This window comes from Thunnus albacares, chromosome 15 (genome assembly GCF_914725855.1).
Source record: "Thunnus albacares chromosome 15, fThuAlb1.1, whole genome shotgun sequence".
Classification (NCBI taxonomy): Eukaryota; Metazoa; Chordata; class Actinopteri; order Scombriformes; family Scombridae; genus Thunnus; species Thunnus albacares.
Window position 1 is genome coordinate 11,102,991 of NC_058120.1, and position 20,341 is coordinate 11,123,331.

At 41.8% G+C, this 20,341-nt stretch overlaps 1 protein-coding gene across 8 annotated transcripts in view; it reads left to right on the plus strand.

Moving 5' to 3' along the window:
• LOC122998064 (AT-rich interactive domain-containing protein 1B-like) overlaps positions 1-17,422 on the plus strand; it is a 208,881-nt gene extending 191,459 nt beyond the window's left edge. For 6 of the 8 annotated variants that reach the window (XM_044374640.1, XM_044374642.1, XM_044374641.1 and 3 more), the window contains 11 exons: positions 135-329; positions 1,104-1,319; positions 3,475-3,697; positions 8,669-8,810; positions 9,864-10,033; positions 11,037-11,169; positions 11,345-11,464; positions 11,578-11,653; positions 12,684-13,425; positions 13,782-13,912; positions 14,291-17,422. In XM_044374640.1, coding sequence (XP_044230575.1) covers positions 135-329; positions 1,104-1,319; positions 3,475-3,697; positions 8,669-8,810; positions 9,864-10,033; positions 11,037-11,169; positions 11,345-11,464; positions 11,578-11,653; positions 12,684-13,425; positions 13,782-13,912; positions 14,291-16,108 — 3,966 coding nt within the window. In that variant the 3' untranslated portion in view covers positions 16,109-17,422. The remainder of the gene's footprint in view (positions 1-134; positions 330-1,103; positions 1,320-3,474; positions 3,698-8,668; positions 8,811-9,863; positions 10,034-11,036; positions 11,170-11,344; positions 11,465-11,577; positions 11,654-12,683; positions 13,426-13,781; positions 13,913-14,290) is intronic. The other 2 variants (XM_044374635.1, XM_044374639.1) reach the window with 1 other exon arrangement.
• The last annotated feature ends 2,919 nt before the right edge of the window (positions 17,423-20,341 follow it).

Here is a 20,341-nt window from a genome sequence, read left to right on the forward strand (position 1 = left end):
CTACTGTACTGTTACTATCTTTGAGCTACGACTCACCGCAGTATGTTATACCGAGGAGGTGTGTGAAAGCAGTCGTAGATGCTTTTGTCCACAGAAAATTAAAGTTCCATGCCCTCTCTCTCTCTCTTTACCAGCTACAGGATGGCTACAGCAACAATAACAGCACCAGTGGCTCCCAGCAGTATGTGTCCCAGCCAGCCACACCAGGCGGTGCCCTGCCCGTGCCCTCCCCCCTCTCTCCCAGCCCGGCCAGCCTGTCCTCCTACCATGGAGATGATAGTGACAGCATCAGCAGCCCCCCTTGGCCCCTCAAGACCCCTTCCAGCCCCGTAAGTGCTACAAATTCAAACTATGTTGGATGAATGGATGTGTGCATTTACTTAATAGGAACAAGAATTACATTAACATATAGACACCAAATCAAGCAACTTAAAGATCAATGAAGTAAAGTCAATTTCCCTTTATGGACACTTGTGTTATTACAAGCTGTTAGTTTGATTGATCTATGTATGACTGAAGGATTATTGTGTTATTAATTGATCAAAAGCTGGTTCCTAGACAACAAAAGTGTTTCTAAACCTGGACTGAAGCCAGCCAAGACTGTGTGGGATTAAACTTTGTCCACCGATTTTGAACTTGAGGTATATGAATGTGTTGTGAATGAACACTGAAGTAAACACAGGCTGAACACTAAACAAAATGCACTAAAGAAGTGTTTATTTTAGCTTGGTCATTCAACCAAGGGCCTACTTCAGAATGTGTAAATATGGCATGAAACTTTAATGATCCCCATGGGGAGAGTGGGCTGTTGTAGCAGAAAATAGCAAAAGGATACTGCAATGAGAAATAGACTCAAATAGACTCTATATAATGGAATATATAGAAAGGAACTGGTATAAATGATGTGTCAACACATGTCTGGTATAAGGTATGAATAAAAATAGTTTATATGATAACATTATCTACCCATTTATACATCTACCATTTTATCTTACAATAAAAAGGTTGATACTGGTGATATTACTTGTATGTAGAGTATAAAAGGTCATATTCTTATGTTTAATCCAATGTTTTCTGCTCTCCTCAATTTCTTTTCTTGCCAGAAAGCCAACCCTAACTCCTCATCCCTCAGTGGGGAGCGAATCACACGGCTGTATGAGCTGGGTGTGGAGCCAGAGAGGCGGAGCTGGGTGGAGCGCTATCTGTCCTTCATGGAGGAGAGGGGAACACCTGTAGCCCAGCTGCCAATAGTGGGCAAGAAGCCACTAGACCTCTGGAAGCTCTACATGGCTGTTCGAGAGATAGGAGGCCTCGCTATGGTAACGCATAAGGAACACATTTAATGTTATTATGTTTGGGGTAATGTTAAAGATAACAGGTGAACAAGACTTGGTCAAAACCTAGTATAGTATATGGCTGGACCGTGTATGGTCAATGTGTCAAACTGTGGCCAATTTCTTACAGGGATAGTCAGTGGTAGTGTCTATAATGTGAATTCCTAGATATTAAATGTTCATCTGCAATTTTCTTTAGTGGTCCCAGTAATATTTGCTGTGTATTACTGTATTGCTGTGCTTGTAAAGTGTACTGAAGTAGCATCACATGAAATGGTTAAGCTACTTTTGAGTAAAAAAAAAAAAAAAAAAAGGTTATAAACGCAGTTGCAAGAACAATACTGTCCACTCATATCTTGCGATGTTTGATATGAAAGAGAACTTATTTTAATTCTAATTATAACTATTCTAATTACCTATCTGTTAACTCCCCCTGCTCTTTCATCTGTTTCACTCCATGAATGTCTCTTGTTTTTCACTCTATACTGAGTGTTTTGTCAGAGTGATTGTTATTTGGGGTGCTTTAACTGTTTTCTCTCCCTCATGCCATGTGTCTTTTTTTCTACCTCTTTCTTGGTTGATGATCATGGAGGCTGCAGTGGAAATTGTAAATGAAGGTTTTGACAGCAATTTGGGTGCAAATTCAGGAGGCTTATCTCCTCCCAGTTACAGCAGTTACAGTCAAATCAAGCGCACCTGCAGAGCAGCCGCCCCACACTAAACTGATATAACAGCTACATGAGTCGCATGTTTTGCCTGCAAGACTCGTGTTTTAATGCTGTCATTCATTGCTTGTGATGTGAAAACGTCCAAACGCACTGCGGCGCGTCTCTCCTGCCGGCTGCTAAAAGTGCTGTCAGCCAAAGAGTCCATCACACTGGACAGTGGAGACACTCATTCATTTTAAAAGAATAACGGCCAATGGGAAAATTCCAACGCTCGGCCGGCCAACCAATGGTGTAACTTCATCACCCACTCAGTCTGTCAGTCACTCACTCACTCACACACAGACAACTGGGGTTATAGTTCGGGTCCGTGGCCGGTCCAGCCAAAAAGTATTCTGAGCAGAACATAACTTCACACAAAGCGAACTCAATTCACTCTGCTCCTGTGCATCGGCTGTTTAATATTCTCCAGCAATGTGCACTCAAGCACCATGACATATGGTGTGCTTCTAAATGTTGAGAGATGTACTCAAGAGAATGCGATACATGAAATATGTCTTAGAGAGCCCACAGTATATTCCCGAAAATATCACAATATGCAAGTTCTGAGGTCAGATTTACAGAAAGCTCTGAGAAATGAGGAAATGACATACTCTACATGGCCAAAATGTGTGGATATGATCCCTTGAACATTACATTATGCCAAAGTTTTGGACATCTATCATGATCTGCTGCAAAACAGCCTCCACTCCTTTCAGCAAAATTATAGAACATGACTGCAGGGATTTGCTCCCATTCAGTCACAAGAGAATGCCTGGCTCGAAGTCAGTTCTCATCTCAAAGGTGTTTGATGGGGTTGCGGTCAGGACACAGTGCAGGCCAGTTAAGTTCTTCAGTGCCAAACTGGGAAAACCATTTCTTTATAGACTTGCCCCGTGGTCAAAGGCACTATCATGCTTGATAACACCAGCCTTCCCTCAAGCTGTTGCCACAAAGTTTGAAGAACACTATTGTTTAAAATATTGTTGTATGCTGCGACATCAAGATTTCACATAATTAGAATCCAGAGGCCCAGCCCAAACACCTCTGTCCACACACTTTTGGCAATAGTGCAGTCTTAAATGCTTTTTTTCTTTTTTTTTACTATTAGATTAAAAACAGCAGTGTGAAAATAGTGTGCAATACTTTTGAGTGACCTACAACTCTGTGGTTACACTAAGTACAAAACCATTAAGTGTTCGGCCATGGAATTGATTATTTTGATTGAATTCAGCCGGCTGTGGTTTACCATAATACAGGCAAAATGACAAGTGTGTGGCTGATATACCACTGGGATACATTACTTTTTATAGAGAGAACATGAGCACAAAGAAAGGATTCTTAAAGCTAAAATATCATTGTCGTCACTGCGTGGAATACCCATCATTTAACTTCTTAACATCTTGTTATCCTCCCAACCCCACAACACCAATCAGGTAAACAAGAACAAGAAGTGGCGCGAGTTGTCCACCAACCTGAACGTGGGCACGTCCAGCAGCTCCGCCAGCTCACTCAAGAAGCAGTACATCCAGTATCTGTTTGCCTATGAGTGTAAGATGGAGCGGGGAGAAGAGCCGCCAGCAGACAGCAGCAGCAGCAGTGGCAGCATGGCTGGAGGGGACAACAGGAAGCAGGTCAAGATCCAACCACCCTCACCTGGTAAGGACTGATAACAGACCGCTTCGCTGGGGTTTTCACAACTCCACTCTCCCATCTGTCAGCAGCCAAACAACAGGTGTTACTGATCAAACTACAGGTGTCAGGAACCATCAGAGAAACAGTGATCTGTATTCATGTGTCATACAACATCACCACAATAACAGCATTGCAGCTGTGTTAGAAACCTTCCAGTGAACTGTTATTCTATGGAGGACAGGGAACCAGGAGAAATCGTATTTATATATGTATTTAGTTAATGCAGCATGTGTACTGTATATATGTAGTATGTGCGGATTCATTGATTAGCAGGCTGTGTAAATTTGTCCCCTTGTGTCGGTTTTAGTTAAAGCCTGAGTTGCAGTTTGAAAAGTATTTCGATTTGCGCAAGGTTGTAGCTGATCATATATCAAGTTGATTTAATGCAGAAATAAAAAGTAATGTCCATAGTGAAGCAATTAATTCCCAGCCAAAAACACCATAATCTAATTACGTCTGTCAGTTCATAGAGCTGTGGACCGCCAGAGAGTGTGTTACAACAGCAGAAACAGGCCTCATCTGCTTAGATATTTAACAAAATATGACAAGGGAGGAGGTGTCACAAGAGTGCAATTACTCATTTTTATTTGGTTCTTGATGTCTCATGTCTTTAAATCAATTTGCAGTTGTAACATTGCGTTGAAATCTAGATGAGGTGTAAAATACAACATACTGCAAATGTAACACTACAATGTGTTTAGCTAAAGAAAAGCACTATACTCCAAACAGTGATAACTCCATCAACCCTCTTACGAAAAAAAAACACTGACAACAAGCCACCATGAACAGTCAATGAGTATTATTATTAAATTATCTTACATGAACACATGGACACACCTTAAAACCCACGAGAGATGAGCAAACATTAACGTTGTTTTGATTAGATGATTCTTCCTTTAATGAAGGTGAGCTAGGATACGATCACCACTTAAACCTGAGACTTGCCTTTATTTGATTACAGTGCGATCGAGGTTAAGTAATGCTGTTTTGATGCAGCACTGTAACACAAAGGGTACTTTTTGTTTGTGTTTATTACCTGTTCACACCACGCGTCTCTCTATGCACAATTATGACGTGAGGATCAGGAGAGGAGAGAGAAAGAGTTGGAGCGATGTAGAGCGGTAAGGTCACGTCTCTAATTTGCAGCGGAGATGAGAAAAGTGACCCTGGCTTTTAAATAGAACATCGGAGCACTTCACCTGCCTGAGACACTACAGATTGCTTTTCCTGGTGGGTGGAAAGGAGCATCTGCCTTCATTTGCATACACATAGATGTATACAGTACACATGAGCCGCACACACATACATAAACACATATGAATGAATGCATGTTCTGCTCGTAACACTTTATAATTCATAATTCAGCCCCGTCTCATCTTTTCAAGGGGATCTAACCTCCTCAATTTTATAGAATCTCATTTTGCCCATATCAGCTGATGGGACCATTGTACCGAGTTAACATAATCATAAATAGCATCTATATTGTGAAATATAAAAAGGTCAGTACTTGTGATGTTTGGACCGTCTTTTTGATATGCAAACTGTAAATTGCTTATGCTACAAAACTTGATTGAATTAAGATCTCTTGCATATTTTTCATATCATCTGCACATGTAAAAATTGGTGGGTCTTATGAACAGCTTGTACTGAAATACCAGTGCCATGTTAGACAAGAGTTTTCTCCATAAAATATTCTGCAATTGCTACACATACCTATTTTAAAGAGTATTTCAGGTTTATTATAACCTATTTTCGTAGTTTGGGCCACTCAGCAATTTAAGTGCTGAGATCAGGGAACACGGTGACATTGCTCAGAAGTAGTCCAGTGTGGCAAGAAACACAAACACTCAAACAGGTTTTTAATAAACCCCCAGGTTAGCCAAATCTTTCTGAGGCAAACTCTTAGACAAGCGTTTCTACTTAGACACACAGTACTTTCGAGCTATGTTAGTAATTGGTAGAAAGTGAGATATCCTGTGCAGTAAGGGATTATTACTTAGGCTGAATTAATAAATGATTCTGTAGGGTTGGTGTTGTGATTGGCTCAGTTTTACCCCCAATTAAAGTTGTTTAGAAAAACTGGCTACTGTTGCTTGTTATAGTAGGAAAAGCACAGGTGTTACTAATAAGGTTAAAAATGACCATGTGACAGTGAGCCAGCATGCACGATCCCAAGACCCTCAAACCAAAGTAGCTAAATGAAATTCAGTTATCAATAATTTTATTAATTACACCTGTGCTTTCCCTACTGTGACATGTCAAAATGTCTTTGGTGAAAAAGGCCCATTGTCTGACCACTCATGTTTCTTGCCCCATCTGACTTTGTTGTAGTAATGTTGCCTGGTTCTCAGTTCTCAGCAATCACTTTGTTGAGTACAATGTTATCAGAACTGATAGAAATTATGGCCAAAACTACAAGAATAAGACCTAAGTTGTAAAAAAAAAAAAAAAAAAAAAAAAAATTCCTTCAAGATTACATTTAAAATACTTCAACAGGTTAAAAAATCTGCCTTTAGGGTAAAATGTTTTTCTCCCATATACTTAAACTTGCTCCGTGTGTTGAAATGTATGATTTTCTTGTGACACTTGTGATCATCAGTGTCATTAAAGTGATTACATTTCAGTTAACTTCAAAGATCCCCTGCAGACATATTTTAAGACAAATCATGCTTGTATGTACACGTTTTATCTTGAGGTTTAAGATGAGTGCAGAGAAACTTTCCCCCTTCAGCTGATGAATGTGGAAACAATCTTCTAACATCAAACCCTGAACATACATCATTCTGCACGCAGAAGGTCAAACATCCAAGTGAAGTAACAATAAGTACGCATTTTACATAATATATAGGATTTTAAGACTACATACACTGGCAGGTAACACAAAGTTCTTGCGGTCCAGAAAATCTTGTAGGCAGCTGCATCGGATCATAAAATGCGACTGCAAGAGAACCATCCCTTTGAAGACCACATATACAAAATTACTTCAAAATTGACACTTAGTGTAATGTCATAAATGGGACTAAATACCACAGGTTCACAATCTAGAAAAAAAACCTTTCTTCTTTATACCTCTGTCCTGATCTACTATGTATTCTTGCCTGCTCTGAAGTGAAAATTGTCCTACTGACACCCTGCCAGCCTATATATAGACTGACAGCGCAATGATGTCACAGAGGGAGCTTGTCCAGCGGGCTAGAGGGGGTGGCGGGGTGGAGAGGGTGTGTGTGTATGTGTGTGTGTGTAGTGGTGGTGGGGTGTGGGGAGTGATTAATGAGGACTGGAATGTAGAATGTAAACAAACTCGGCCTCGCCGTCACCTTTCATTCACAAAACTGGCTCGGCTGACTGACTCCCCCCAACCCCTTAACCACTACTACCCCTCTGGATTATGTCATCCACTGACACACACACACATACAGGCTCTTGTGCACACACACATCATACATCAGCCACATGCCTCTTGTACACACACACACTTTTTTTTTTTTTGCATTGGCTCCTCTGTCATTCTTTTCTCCCTGTAAATGTGGAGCAGAGGGCACTTGAGTTCACGCTCTCCTCCACCTCCCTCCGTCATCGTGCCCCGTCGCTCAGTATTATGTATCTGCCTGTCTGCCCGCCTGCTCTTGAAGAATGGCAAACCTCTTAACCTTGGCTAACCCCCACCATTGTTTGCACTTCTTCACATGTGCATGTGTGTGTGCACATGTTCGTCTGAGGCGGGGATATCCCAGGAAGTGAAGAATCCCTAATGCTCACTGCCCCTTTTTGCCCTCTCTCCTACCTCTGCTCATCGCATCCCATCATCATGGGATAACCATCTCTCCCTGTCTCTCTCTCTCTCTCTCTCTCTCTCTCTTTCTCTTTCTCTCTGTCTCCTGTGATGTAGAGGCAGGGGGTATCGTTGAATAATTCAGAATTAGCATGAATTTTTAAAGCTTAAGTCTTTCTTTTTTTTTCCTGTGGAAACGTGTGGTGCAGGGAAAGGCCACTCAGGCTGTTCCAGAGGAAGGCTTCTTACGCTAAATGCTCATTAGGATACTTTCACATTCTCTCTTTCTCTGTCTTTGTCATCTTTTAACCGGAACAGTCCACATTTTCCATTAAGCCTGCTTCAGGGAATTTGTATCCCTTGGTTTTATCTAGTTGGGGTTCTTTGTGTGGCGGGCTCTTGTAGCTCTGCACTGCTATAATTTTCTAGTCATCTGAACTGAGAAATTCACAGAAATATGGTGTCATAACAAGAGAGCACACTAACCCAGTTTTAACCCCAGTTTGATTCACTGTGTGAAGAGATGAATTTTTCCTGGGAGGCGGTCATCAGCACAGGCTTTCTCAATCTCCTCCCTCATATTTAAAGGATATTTTTTGAAGCAAAAAGCACAGACTTTTTTCCCCAATGCACAAATGGTAGAGACACAGTTATATATACACTATATTTTATTCAAATACACTATGTCCCCCAGCTCAGCCCTCCACATGAACCCCTCATCAAGTCCGTGGCACACCTAAAAAAGCTAGCTAAACCATCTTCAAACAGCTTCCAAATAAAGAGCTGTGCTGCCACCGCCTGAGTGGGCAATTCCCTCAGACAAATCCTTCCCTTCTCTCTGCTGTGTCCTCTCCTCCTGCTCCTGCCTCCTTTCCCTTCTCCTCTTCCTCCACCGGCCCCCTTTACTGCCCTCATGTAGGCTGTTTGCTTGAGCTCAGTTCTCATGTAGGGCATCACTGTGAGTGCCTTAGCCTTAAGTCCAAAGTTATCTCCCTAATACAGCACCTTGCTGCAGCCAAAGCCCACTATGGCCGTTTTAAAACTCAAACCAGTCTTCATATCTGAAGACTCGGGGGAGCTCAGCGGTCTGAATGTGTTACCATTTTTGCTGTGAATTTTGTGAATCGTCTAGCTACAATAATAAGGCTATTTCTGTCTCCCAGCCAATTCAGGCGGCTCCCTCCAAGGCCCTCAGACACCCCAGTCCTCTGGCAGCAGCTCTACAGCAGAGGCAGCAGGGGATCTGAAACCTCCTACTCCCACCACCACCCCTCTGGGACAGGTCACACCACTGCCTCCCAACAGGTACCACACAGACATACAGTACTATACTGCCACTGCTCCTCTAAATTCTGTTCCTTTTAATACTGTTTTACTGCTTTAACTAGCATCACAGCTACTATTATTACTACTTTTGCTGCTATCAGCAGCAAAGTGAACACAGCGAACATCTAAGTTATTAATGACAATGTTATTAATAGTGAAATACTGCTTAGTTGCTCTTAGTTTGTATGATCAATTAACTTTTTATTCTTTGCAGTAGGTTTCAGTTTAATATTGGGACACTCATGTATGTAGAAAGAAAGATGTTGATGTACAAATCTAAATTGCACAATCTTACGTGAAGCAGAATTTGATTAAAATGATCTTCATGATCTTTATGTACATATGTAATTATGTTCAGATACATTAACATTATTCATAGAAACAGGTAGGTTTAATAGTTTCCCTAATGAGAAAAGGCTTTGTTCGTTATGAGATTGAAGATTAAGTACATTTTGTGTTCTATTCCTCTTCACTATTTATGATTTTAGTCCTATACTTTTTAGCAAAATATACCTCTTCTCTGCTGACTTCTTAATGATTGATTATGAAGACTTGAGTTGTGTTTTAAACAAGTCTTTTTCTAGCAGATTTTATTTTTAGAGCTTTAGAGCTTTGAGAGGAGACAAAGTTATATGTTTGCAATATAATTTTATACTGTATGAAAGAAGTATTCATACTGCAGCAGATTTGGTTATTTTTAAGCCCACAATGGCAAAACATACTCCTACTACAACTACTACTATTAAATCTGCTGCCACCTTTTCTACTGTATCATTACTAGTACGATTCTATGGCCTTATTCTTATATGGAGTATCTGAAGAATTTAATATCAAAATTAGACATCATTTAAAAAATTAAAAATTACAAAATGAAAACACTTTTTAAAAAATTAAGGAATTCTTTCACAGCACATGGTATCCATATTTTCAGTGTGTCCAGTCCTCGGTCTCCACCTCTCTCATACAGCTCCCTCTTTCTCCCGTTTTCTCTCCTCTCTGTCCCTCCCTTCTTACCCTCCTCGTCTGGTCCAGGAGCAGTGTGAGTGTACAGGACCCCTTCTCAGAGGTGAGCGACCCGGCCTTCCAGAAGCGTGCTACCTCCCTGCCCCCCTCAGCCCCTTACCAGCAGGGCCTCAGCATGCCTGACATGATGATGAGGATGCAGTATGATGCCAAGGATCCCTTCGCTGGGATGAGGAAGAGTAAGTGAGGAACATGCTGTGGCATCCGTTCACCAAAACACCAAGCCCTGGGCCAATTTTCCAAATTTCCCAGACTTTTTTGCTGTGTTGCAAAAAAACAGGAAATTGATTTGAATCAAGTATTTTATTTATTATGTTATATATATTTAAAGGACCTCAAGTTACATTTTCAAATTATAAATACATATTGTCAATATTGACTATATAAGACATTTCATTCATGTTTTACTTACAGTAGACATCCAGGAAACCTGAAACTTCATCTTAAAACATAATATAAACTTACTTGGTTCTTTGTCAAAATTACTCATGTATGGAAAGCCTTTCGTCTGTCTCATTGATTTAATTCATTGTCTAGTCACCATGTCGCCTCAGATCAGGACAGATGTGTCTGTTATACTACTAGAACTATGAAAGGAGATGGGAACTGTTTGTTACACCACTCACCCCTTTATCGAAAACACCAGCTCTTCTGATGTTCTTGTAGCTTAGCCTCCGTCTCATCCTAACTTTGTTCATCCTTTTCATCCTCCTCGTTTAAACCTTTCATCCTTTCCACCCTGCTGAGAAGCACCTGTTTTTGGCCAACTCATGTGGTTTAGTTTTCAGAACAAACAGTAGTTTTAGAAAGGATGGCGGCTCCTCTGAAACCTGAGGAGAATGGAGTCTGAATGAATAATATGGTGGATGTTAGCTGCATAACATCAGTTACAGCCTCAGAACAATGGGTTTAATAGTGTAAAGTGGTGAATATTCATAGAGGAATGCTGCCACCTGCTGGTTAGCAGAAGACATGGCTCATAAACAAAATCCTTAAAATGATGAGCATATTTAGGCCTCTGTTGCATGTTTCTAGGACAATCATAATCACACTGTTTTTCACATCAATGCCTGTTAAAATTAGGATTCTCTTCTCCATTTTTTTTCTTTTTTTCTACATTCAATCACTGTTAAATGAGATATTTTCAGATGTATTTACCTCCTTTGCTTTCTTCCTCCTCAGTGGCAGGAGGTGATCCTTACATGCCGGGGCAGATGCCCAGCAGTGGTATACAGGACATGTATGGTCGGCCCCCGTCAGCCCTGAGTATGAGCCAACGGTCGCAGTACCCATACGGGCCCGGCTTTGACCGAAGGTAAGCAATGAAGCCAGAAGAAGAGGGTGGTGAACCTCTGGAAATTTTCCCAACATAAGCACAAAGAACCACTGTAGTGTTTTTACTTAATGTGCCCACCTACCTGTTTATAATGGAAGTTATGTCAGTGGCATGTGTCAGAAGCATTAAGACTTTCCTGTTGTGTGGTCCTCAGACCGGACCATGTGATGGGGATGGAGGGGAGCATGGGCCCCCCCGGGAGTCAGAACAACATGGGACCTTCTAACAGTGAGGGTAGCATGTATTCTCCCAGCAGATACCCTTCACAGCAGAGGTCAGCACCTGTGTGTGTGTGTGTGTGTGTGTGTGTGTGAGCGTATTCAGGCCAATACATAAATATTGTGTAGTTTTGCTAGTCTTTTTTTAATATTCCTTCTTCTGTTCCAGACATGACGGCTACGGTCAGCAGTATCCCGGCATGCCATACGGGATGCATCCGTCTGGGATGTTTCCACAGCAACAGGTGAGAGACATTATCTTTATATACTCAGTACTGTTAATCTATTACTATAAGATGGAAATACAGTCCTTTTACAATAGTCAGCCCTAAGAATATCACAGTTCAACGCACCGATAATGGATAAATAAACTATGAAATAAGTTTTGTTTGTTCTGGTAATAGTGGCCATTGCTGCATTATTATTGTATTGTTTTGATCATTTTTGTCGTCATTCCTCTCTGACATAAGTACATTTTATTTTTTTTATAACTAATAAAATAGAGTAGACCTGAATTTGCTCAGTTCATGCAGTCACTAACAGCATTGTTCATGAATGAGCTTAATCAGTAGTTCAGACTAAACTGTATATCAGCAAATGTTATCAAACAGAAGATTAACTGATGATAACTACAGATATTGTATCACTGCCTCCTGCATCTCTGAATGCACACTGAAAGTTTTGGAACAATTGTAAGCAAATGAAGACATTTCTTCAGCTCACATGCATAACTCATAACTCCTACTCCTCTTCAGCAACATTAAAACACAGAGATAACATATATACATATAAAACGTAGAAATATACACATGAAACAATGTATAGTGTTAAAACACAAACTGGCCACTACTGCAGCTTTATGGAACTGATGACAAAGTGAGTTGATTTACTGCAACTGGGATAAAAGAACTCTTGAAGACATGTAAATTTGTTATTGAATAATTAATTGCAACCAGAGCAAAATAGCCATGCGTGTTGTTTTGTCTTGTTTTGTCTTTTTTTCAACATAATTCTTAGTTTTACTGTTTTCTTTTTTGTCATTGGTTATCATTTTTAAAAAATCTTTATTGTAATATTCACTTTTCTGTTGTTTCTTCAATACTCTTTGAGTACTTTGGGCTGCACTTCTGCTTAATTACATATAATTAAGCAAATGCTTATATAATTACACATTTATTACATATAATAATGGAATGATAAGAATTTATCTGGCTGCGTGTGATTGTACAATAACTGGCATAAATTCATCACTAACTATCCACACCTTTGCTTTAGCAGGGCTACAAACGGCCCATGGATGGTATGTATGGGCCCCCACCCAAGAGACACGAGAGTGACATTTATGCCATGCAGTACCCCAACCAGCAGCCGGACATGTACAACCACTATGGTGGTGGGTACTCAGGTCCTGAACACAGACCCATCCAGGGACAGTTCCCCTACCCCTACCCCCGTGACCGTATGGCCCCCTCGGGGCAGAGCCAGCACAGTATGATGGGTGGGGGACCCACACCTAACCACGCTGCTGATGGCCCCAACATGTGGCCTTCCAGGACAGACCTTGGCTATCCCTACCCCAACCGACAGGGGCCGCCATCACAAATGCCCCCTTATGGCTCACTTGGTAGAGATGACATGGATGGGCGGCCCGGACAGGAGCAGTGGCACCGTCAGTCTCCCTACATATCATCATCAGGCGGCATGGCTCCCCTGTCGTCACGCCAGCCCCCGTCATCTTATTCTAACTCCCCATCCATGGCAAACCACCTGCCCAGAGCACCCAGCCCAGGGGCCTTCCAGCGCTCCATGGACTCCCGGATGTCACCCAGCAAAGTACCGTTCATGTCACCCATGAAGATGCCTAAACCTGGGATGGCCATGATGGGCTCACAGGGCCCTGGGCCACTGGGTCAGTTTCCTCCGAACCTGAGGAAGGACCTCAACTACCCGCCAGGATCAGTGGAGGCTGCCATACCAACTCTCAAGCCTCGACGCAAGCTTACCTCCAAGGACACTGGTGAGATAGAGCATTCATTTGTAGTCCTATTATTTCATCAATCAATATTTTAAAAAGTGCTGTCAGTAAGGTGAGAAGTTGTAAACATGTTGGTTGGTAAATAGATTGCTGATATTTCCTGGTCATTTATAGGCTGTTCAATTCTAGCTGAATATTTAGCTTGCAAATTATTTTTATGCTCTAAAACAACAACATTACTTCCCTCCTTTAGCTGTACAACTAAACCAAATTTTCAGGTAGAACTACCACAACACGAGGTACATTTTATTACAAAAGTCTTTTTATCATTTGGGCAAAGTCTGATCACCATTTTTTTTCCCTTCCTGGTCTCAAAACTCCCACTGTTTTAATCCCAGGAACGCCTGAGGCCTGGCGTGTGATGATGTCTCTGAAGTCTGGACTCCTAGCAGAGAGCACATGGGCTCTAGACACCATCAACATCCTGCTGTACGATGACAGCACTGTGGCCTCCTTTAACCTCTCCCAGGTAAAACTAATTTTACTACAGCTCACTGATGACTGACAGAACAGATTCATTTAGCCCACTAGAGCATGCTGTGACAGTCTGAGTTAAAGCATTCTGAATCTCTTTAAACCTGATAATCTAGACTAACCTTTTCTATTGTTGTAAGAATCTCTAAGAGGATTTGCTTTGCTATTCTCACTTGTTGTTATTGACTTGAAGGATTCTAGATATCCAAGAATGTTCAAAAAGAAAGTGATTATAATGTGAAAATAGTTAGTAGACAGTAAGTCTAAGCTTTCCTCTAAAGATGCATTCACCATGTGGGACCCCTTGTCAATTTATGTCTCATTGATTTCTGCTTACATTGTTGACACTGATATTTTATGTTTGTCTGACCAGTTGCCTGGCTTCCTGGAGCTCATTGTAGAATACTTCCGTCGTTGTCTGATTGAGATGTTTGGCATCCTGGAAGAGTATGAAGTTGGGACTGTGGCTCACAAAAGCCTCTTGGGCCCCACTAGTAACCAGAAAGAAGAACCCATCCCTGACCAGGAAACAGACTGTACGGTCCAACCTGAACCTGAGTCAGCCCCGGCTCCAGAGATGCCGGTAGAGCAAGCAGAGGGCAGCACGGAGGAAGCTCCACCTGTCACCGCAGAGCCAGTGTTATCTGAGGTGAATGGCGAGAGGGAGGAGTCTGAGGGGAGCATAAAGAAGGAGGACAAGAACAAAGAAGACAGAGAAAAGGGGGGAGAGGAAGAGGAGAGTGAAAAGGGAGCGGAGAGTAAAAAGGAATGTGCTGACCAGCCTGTCGCAGCGCTAGAACCCAGACCTAAACAAGCCAGCAAGTATGATAAGCTCCCCATCAAGATTGTCCACAAAGAGGATCCAATTGAAGACATGACAGGTTACGTCACTGAGTTCACCAGCGGGCTGCTGCACTGGCAGGCTGGTGGAGGTGACTCCACTGCTCACATTCAGACACACTTTGAACCCCGCAGCGAACCACCTGCCAGGGCAGACGAAAAGATGAGGAAAGAAAACAAACAGGAAAACAAGACGGATGACGTGAAGAATCAACCGAGGAAACATATCACTGCTACTATCGATGATGTTCTGTGTGCTAGGGTTGATGCCCTCTCTTACGCCCACCCTGCACGTTCCTTGCCATCCTACCCATTCAGGGTGCATCCTGATGGGGAGCAGGACCACATCACTTTGCTGGAGGATGAGCCCCGCTGCCTGGACGAGGCACCGCTCTCCACAACCTCTGCCTGGCAGGACTCTCTGACCAAGCGGTGCCTCTGCGTCTCCAACATCATCCGGAGCCTGTCCTTTCTCCCGGGGAACGACTCGGATATGTCACGCCACCCTGCTCTGGTTCTTCTTCTGGGAAGGCTCCTCCTGCTGCACCACCAGCACCCAGAGAGAAACAGGTCGCCCCCTAGCTATCAGAGAGATGAACAGCAGGAGCAGGGGCTGTCGAGCAGTAAAGAGGAGTGGTGGTGGGAGTGTCTGAGTGTGCTCAGGGAGAACGCCATGGTCACTCTGGCCAACATCTCAGGCCAGCTAGATCTCTCCACCTATCCAGACACAATCTGTCTCCCCATCTTGGATGGGCTTCTCCACTGGATGGTGTGTCCTTCAGCTGAAGCCCAGGACCCCTTCCCATCTGCACCTCCCTACTCCCAGCTCACTCCTCAGAGGCTGGTGCTGGAGTGCCTCTGCAAGCTGAGCATCCAGGAGGGCAACGTCGACCTCCTGCTAGCTACGCCGCCTTTCAGCCGACAGGAGAAACTCTTCACCGTCTTGGTCCGCTATGTGGGTCAGAGGAAGGCCCAGGTGTACAGGGAGATGGCAGTGGCAGTCCTCTCCCACCTGGCACAAGGAGACCCCACAGCGGCACGTGCCATAGCCATGCAGAAGGGCAGCGTGGGTAATTTGGTGGGCTTCTTGGAGGACGGTGTTAGCATGTCGCAGTACCAGCAGAACCCTCATAGCTTGCTGCACATGGGACATCCACCTATGGACCCACCTAGTATAAACATGATGTGCAGAGCAGCTAAAGGCCTGTTAGCCATGGCTAAAGTAGAGGAGAACAAGACAGAGTTTGTGCTGTACGAAAGCAGATTATTAGACATCTCCATTTCCTCAGTGCTCAACGTGGGAGTGGTGGCCATTATTTGCCAAGTTCTCTTTCACTTAGGGAAATTATGACAGGAGGAGAGGCAGGACTCGCACGGCAGACATTAAGGCGGACAACATATTTCTGTGGTTTTTCTATTTTTATTTATCAAAATGACAGAAAATGTTTGTTTTTTTTAAAAAAGAAATATCCACATAAACAAAATATCTCTATATATGTATAGCTTCTAGGCACTGTTAAAAAAGTGAGTTTGGGATTTGAAAGCTCATTTTAATACAAATATTTAATACCTGCTGGTGTTGGATTGCTACGTTTGATATTTTGTTTGGCATTTGTTTTTGTTTTTTTTGTTTGTTTACTTTTTTCAGCCAAAGCTGCCACCAGATCTCGGTGCTGAATTACGTGGTTCCTTTTGAGTCGATGAGTTGTTGAGATGTTTTTCAGTTTTATAAATGCTATAATATACTCATCAACATTTTGTTAATGGAGAGTATTTATTTAAAATGTGACACTGTACAGTAGTTTGAACTTTTTTGCCAGCAGTTATGGGGGAAAAAAAACACTGACTTTTTAAATTGAAATATATATGTCTCCATCGCTGGAAGATAAATTGTGCAATAGGACTAGAGCAAGTTGTCCCTTTTTGAGAACAACGAGAAGATGTAAATCTTTAAAGACACCTGCAGTGTGTGCTTTAGGCCATCATGAGGCAGCATTGCACCAGCCAATCAACATGAGAAAAGCGCATCTGTCAAAAGAAGTGTCTAATTTATCAATCATAGCCTCAACGACTTTCACAGATGAACTTTGTGTTTCCTAAGCACTTGTGTTATGTCTGTATTTTTTCATCACTGTGTATATAAACCGTTGTACAATGGACGCACATGATTCTTTCAGTCTCAATCAAGCATAGCAAGAGATGGGACTTTCTGACTATTATAACAAAATGCTTTTATTGTTGGTAAAATTTGTTATTGTTATTATACATATTTTGTTAATGGGGTCAAATATTTGAACATGGCAGATGTAACTGATGTTTCAATGTAAAAATTCCTGTATGCATTGTATTATAGCTGAGAAAACAATCGCTTTGGTAATCAAACGTGGAAGTGCCAGGGTGAGAGGATAACTAGGCGAGGTTACACAAGAAAACTGAACACATTTCTGTTCATTACTGTCCTCCATTCATGTCAATGGGCATATTTTTGAATCTGAAGCTCTAAAAGAAACATGTGAAAAGAACCTTCAAAATGTCCTGAAAGCTCATTGTAAAATTTGCCTTTTTTCGTATGACTCCATGTCTCTCTTTTATTCAGTATACACATTTATACTCTGTGCTGCACATGTCACAAATAAATGTACGATGAACATCGTTAAGCACCAGAGACGTTGCATTATGTCCAGACAATCTTAGGCCAATAAAACAAACATCAACTGCTTACTCGGGCTGCTTCTCATTGACTTCATTCTAAATGATTTGACCACAGCCGGAGGGCACGTGATAAGATGACCTGATTGTTTTCTGTCTGATCACACTTGAGTTCAGATAAAGATGCTGCTGTTCTAGTATGACCTCAGAGGTCTCTGATGCATATTAAAAATGCCTCCCATCTATAAATACCAGTTTTATATTTGATCTCTAATGACCACTAGAACATTAACAGGGTTATTTAACAGCTTGTGCATAATTTTACTAGTGTTGATAACTGCTGCTTTAAATACAACATATTTAATCAGCATCATCATGTGTCCAGGAATATTTCCTATGTGGGTATAATAACAGGACAAAGGTGATGTAAGCTGTAAGTTACTGAAAAGGTCAGTACTCCCTCAACACTGGGTGATGTATTGACTGTAATGTGTGGCTGTTCCACATCACAAACAACTGAATGAAATCTTATGAAAAGGAAAACTAAAATATTATGACATTCCTTTGTTAAAAGACATTTGAATGAACTTGAAATACTGAAATTAAGAGTTACAGCACATCATTAAGAAGCCAGCTGATCTTTACCAACCTACCACTAATGATTTTTGCAAAAAAAGTGATATTGCGGTTATTCTCTAGTATTCATTATGAAACTAGCATTGTTCCCAGGACTACGTCACTCTTATAGTCACTCGTGCTTGTTGATGAATTTCTGCATATAAACTTCCTCTTTTTAGTAACTATGTTGAAGTGAAGATTAAACTCAACAACCCTGTTGTTATCAGTTGTCTCACTTTAGTCAGTTTTGAATCAATCTATACATATATATATTATTTTCAAGAGAGGCATAAAATACTGCCTCCTTGTACAGTATAGTTTGTACTGTAGGAAGACTTCAAAAGGAAAGTAAAAATGAATTAGTTATCCATTTATTGGTCACATGATACTGCTATACTGATGTGTCTATGTTACAGTCTGGCTCTGATAAAGAATGGCAACAATTTCATTATTGTACTCATGGGACCCCAGAGTCAGATTCATAGAGCATCTGTTTTTGTGTAATCCTCATTAGGAAAGAGGTCAATGACATCACCATTCTCAGCACATACAGTGATCAGTACACTTCCTCTTCACATCCCCACCTGAATCCGAAGGTGCTTGTGTTCTTGTATTTGGGAAATAACCAAAGCACATCAGACAAAATCCAGATTTTTTAGAGGGATTTATAGTGACAAAAGTAGAGAGAGATTCTTATTACCAGGCTCCATTGTCAGATTTGGCCCAGATGAAGACCCATCTGCAGCCAAGATTAAAACTGCATGCCTTGTCTGCACATTTGACACCATTCACCCTTATCCAATAAGGGAAAAGTACATGCAGACATCTACAATCATTGCCTCTGCAGTCCTCCTATATCTGCCTTCAGTGCTGCCTGAGGATAAGCAACAGGTTACTTATCTGTAAGTTAAGTCATAACAGGTACAGTATCACCTGCTCCTTATGCACATAAGTCTTTCCTCACACACCCTTTTTAAAACTTTTGATTCAAAGGTGTGCAATTATAATTACAACAATTACAATTGGCAGTGCTACCAATCCCGATTGAGTGTTTTCCCAATATCAAAATATTTTATGAGGAATGGGTTGGATACTTACAGTTTCAATCAGTCTTACAATTTACTACACTTTCATCTCACCAATTTCATTATCTGCTAGCGTGACACATCAGAGGCTAATCTAGATACTCTCAACTGCCCTCTTTCTTTCTAATTATGCTCATCTGGCCCCCATATATCCTTTATTTTTTGTGTTTAAATAGCATCCTCCAGTTTGTTTTCCCCCCGAATTGTTATTTCCTCTTTAGCTGGAATTTCCTTCCTTTACCAGGGGAAATGTGGGCATAATATCAAGTCCTATTTCAAGCTGCCTTTAATAATAACATTCCTCAGGATGACAACACAGGCAATAAACAGTCTCATGGCAGGTTGGGCTTCAAAGAATGATTGTTAGCTGGCTTGCTTGGCTGCAGAGAGCTGTAATCACTCATCTTCATCTTATTAAAATCTTACTGACACCTTAAAACTAATTACAGCATTCCAAAGAGGTGGATAGGTGGTGATTGATTTCTAACTAAAGCTTGTTTCTGTGGTGAGAGAAATGGATATGTCACTGCATCTTGGGCTTTTTAACTGTAGGTGCATTTGTGTTACATCTACAGGTATGCACCTGCACATTATAAACAGAGTCTTAGGCTGCATACCTCTGAGTGCTTTCAATTTCAGCCTGTCACTTAGAGTTTGGATGGAAGGTGGGTTGCTGTACTTTTTTGGTGATGGAGGATGCGTTTCACGTAGGCAGCCAACCGCAGGAGAAAGCCTCCCACACTCCTGTGCCTCTGAGAACCTGAGTCATCGAGCTCTGACAGGATGGATGTAGTGGCTGTGAGGAAGTCAGGCCCGTCATTGGTTACTGCTGACCTAGGTACCCTGCCCTGCTGCCTCTCACCACTAACGTAGGTAGATGAATGAGTATTGGGTAAAAACACGACTGCTCTGACCTTTCTAGTCATGCATTACAACACGTGTGGTAGTGGTGGTGTGAACAGTGGGTTTCCCAAATCAGGCTGCATCCATTAATTGTGGCCTCTTGAAACGGCTTTGATCTCAGTCTGTTCTTTCATCCTGTCCAGCTTTCTAAACGAAACAATATTGCTTATGAGGCCTTGGCAGGATGTGATTGAGTCCAATGTTGTTCTTGGATTCTAACTCAAAGGCCCTATCATGTCCGCCCATTTCCCAAAACAAACACGGCCTCAGCCATATGACACGCAGATCATTAGCAGCCACTGAAAACATCCACAGCTTTAAGACAGATT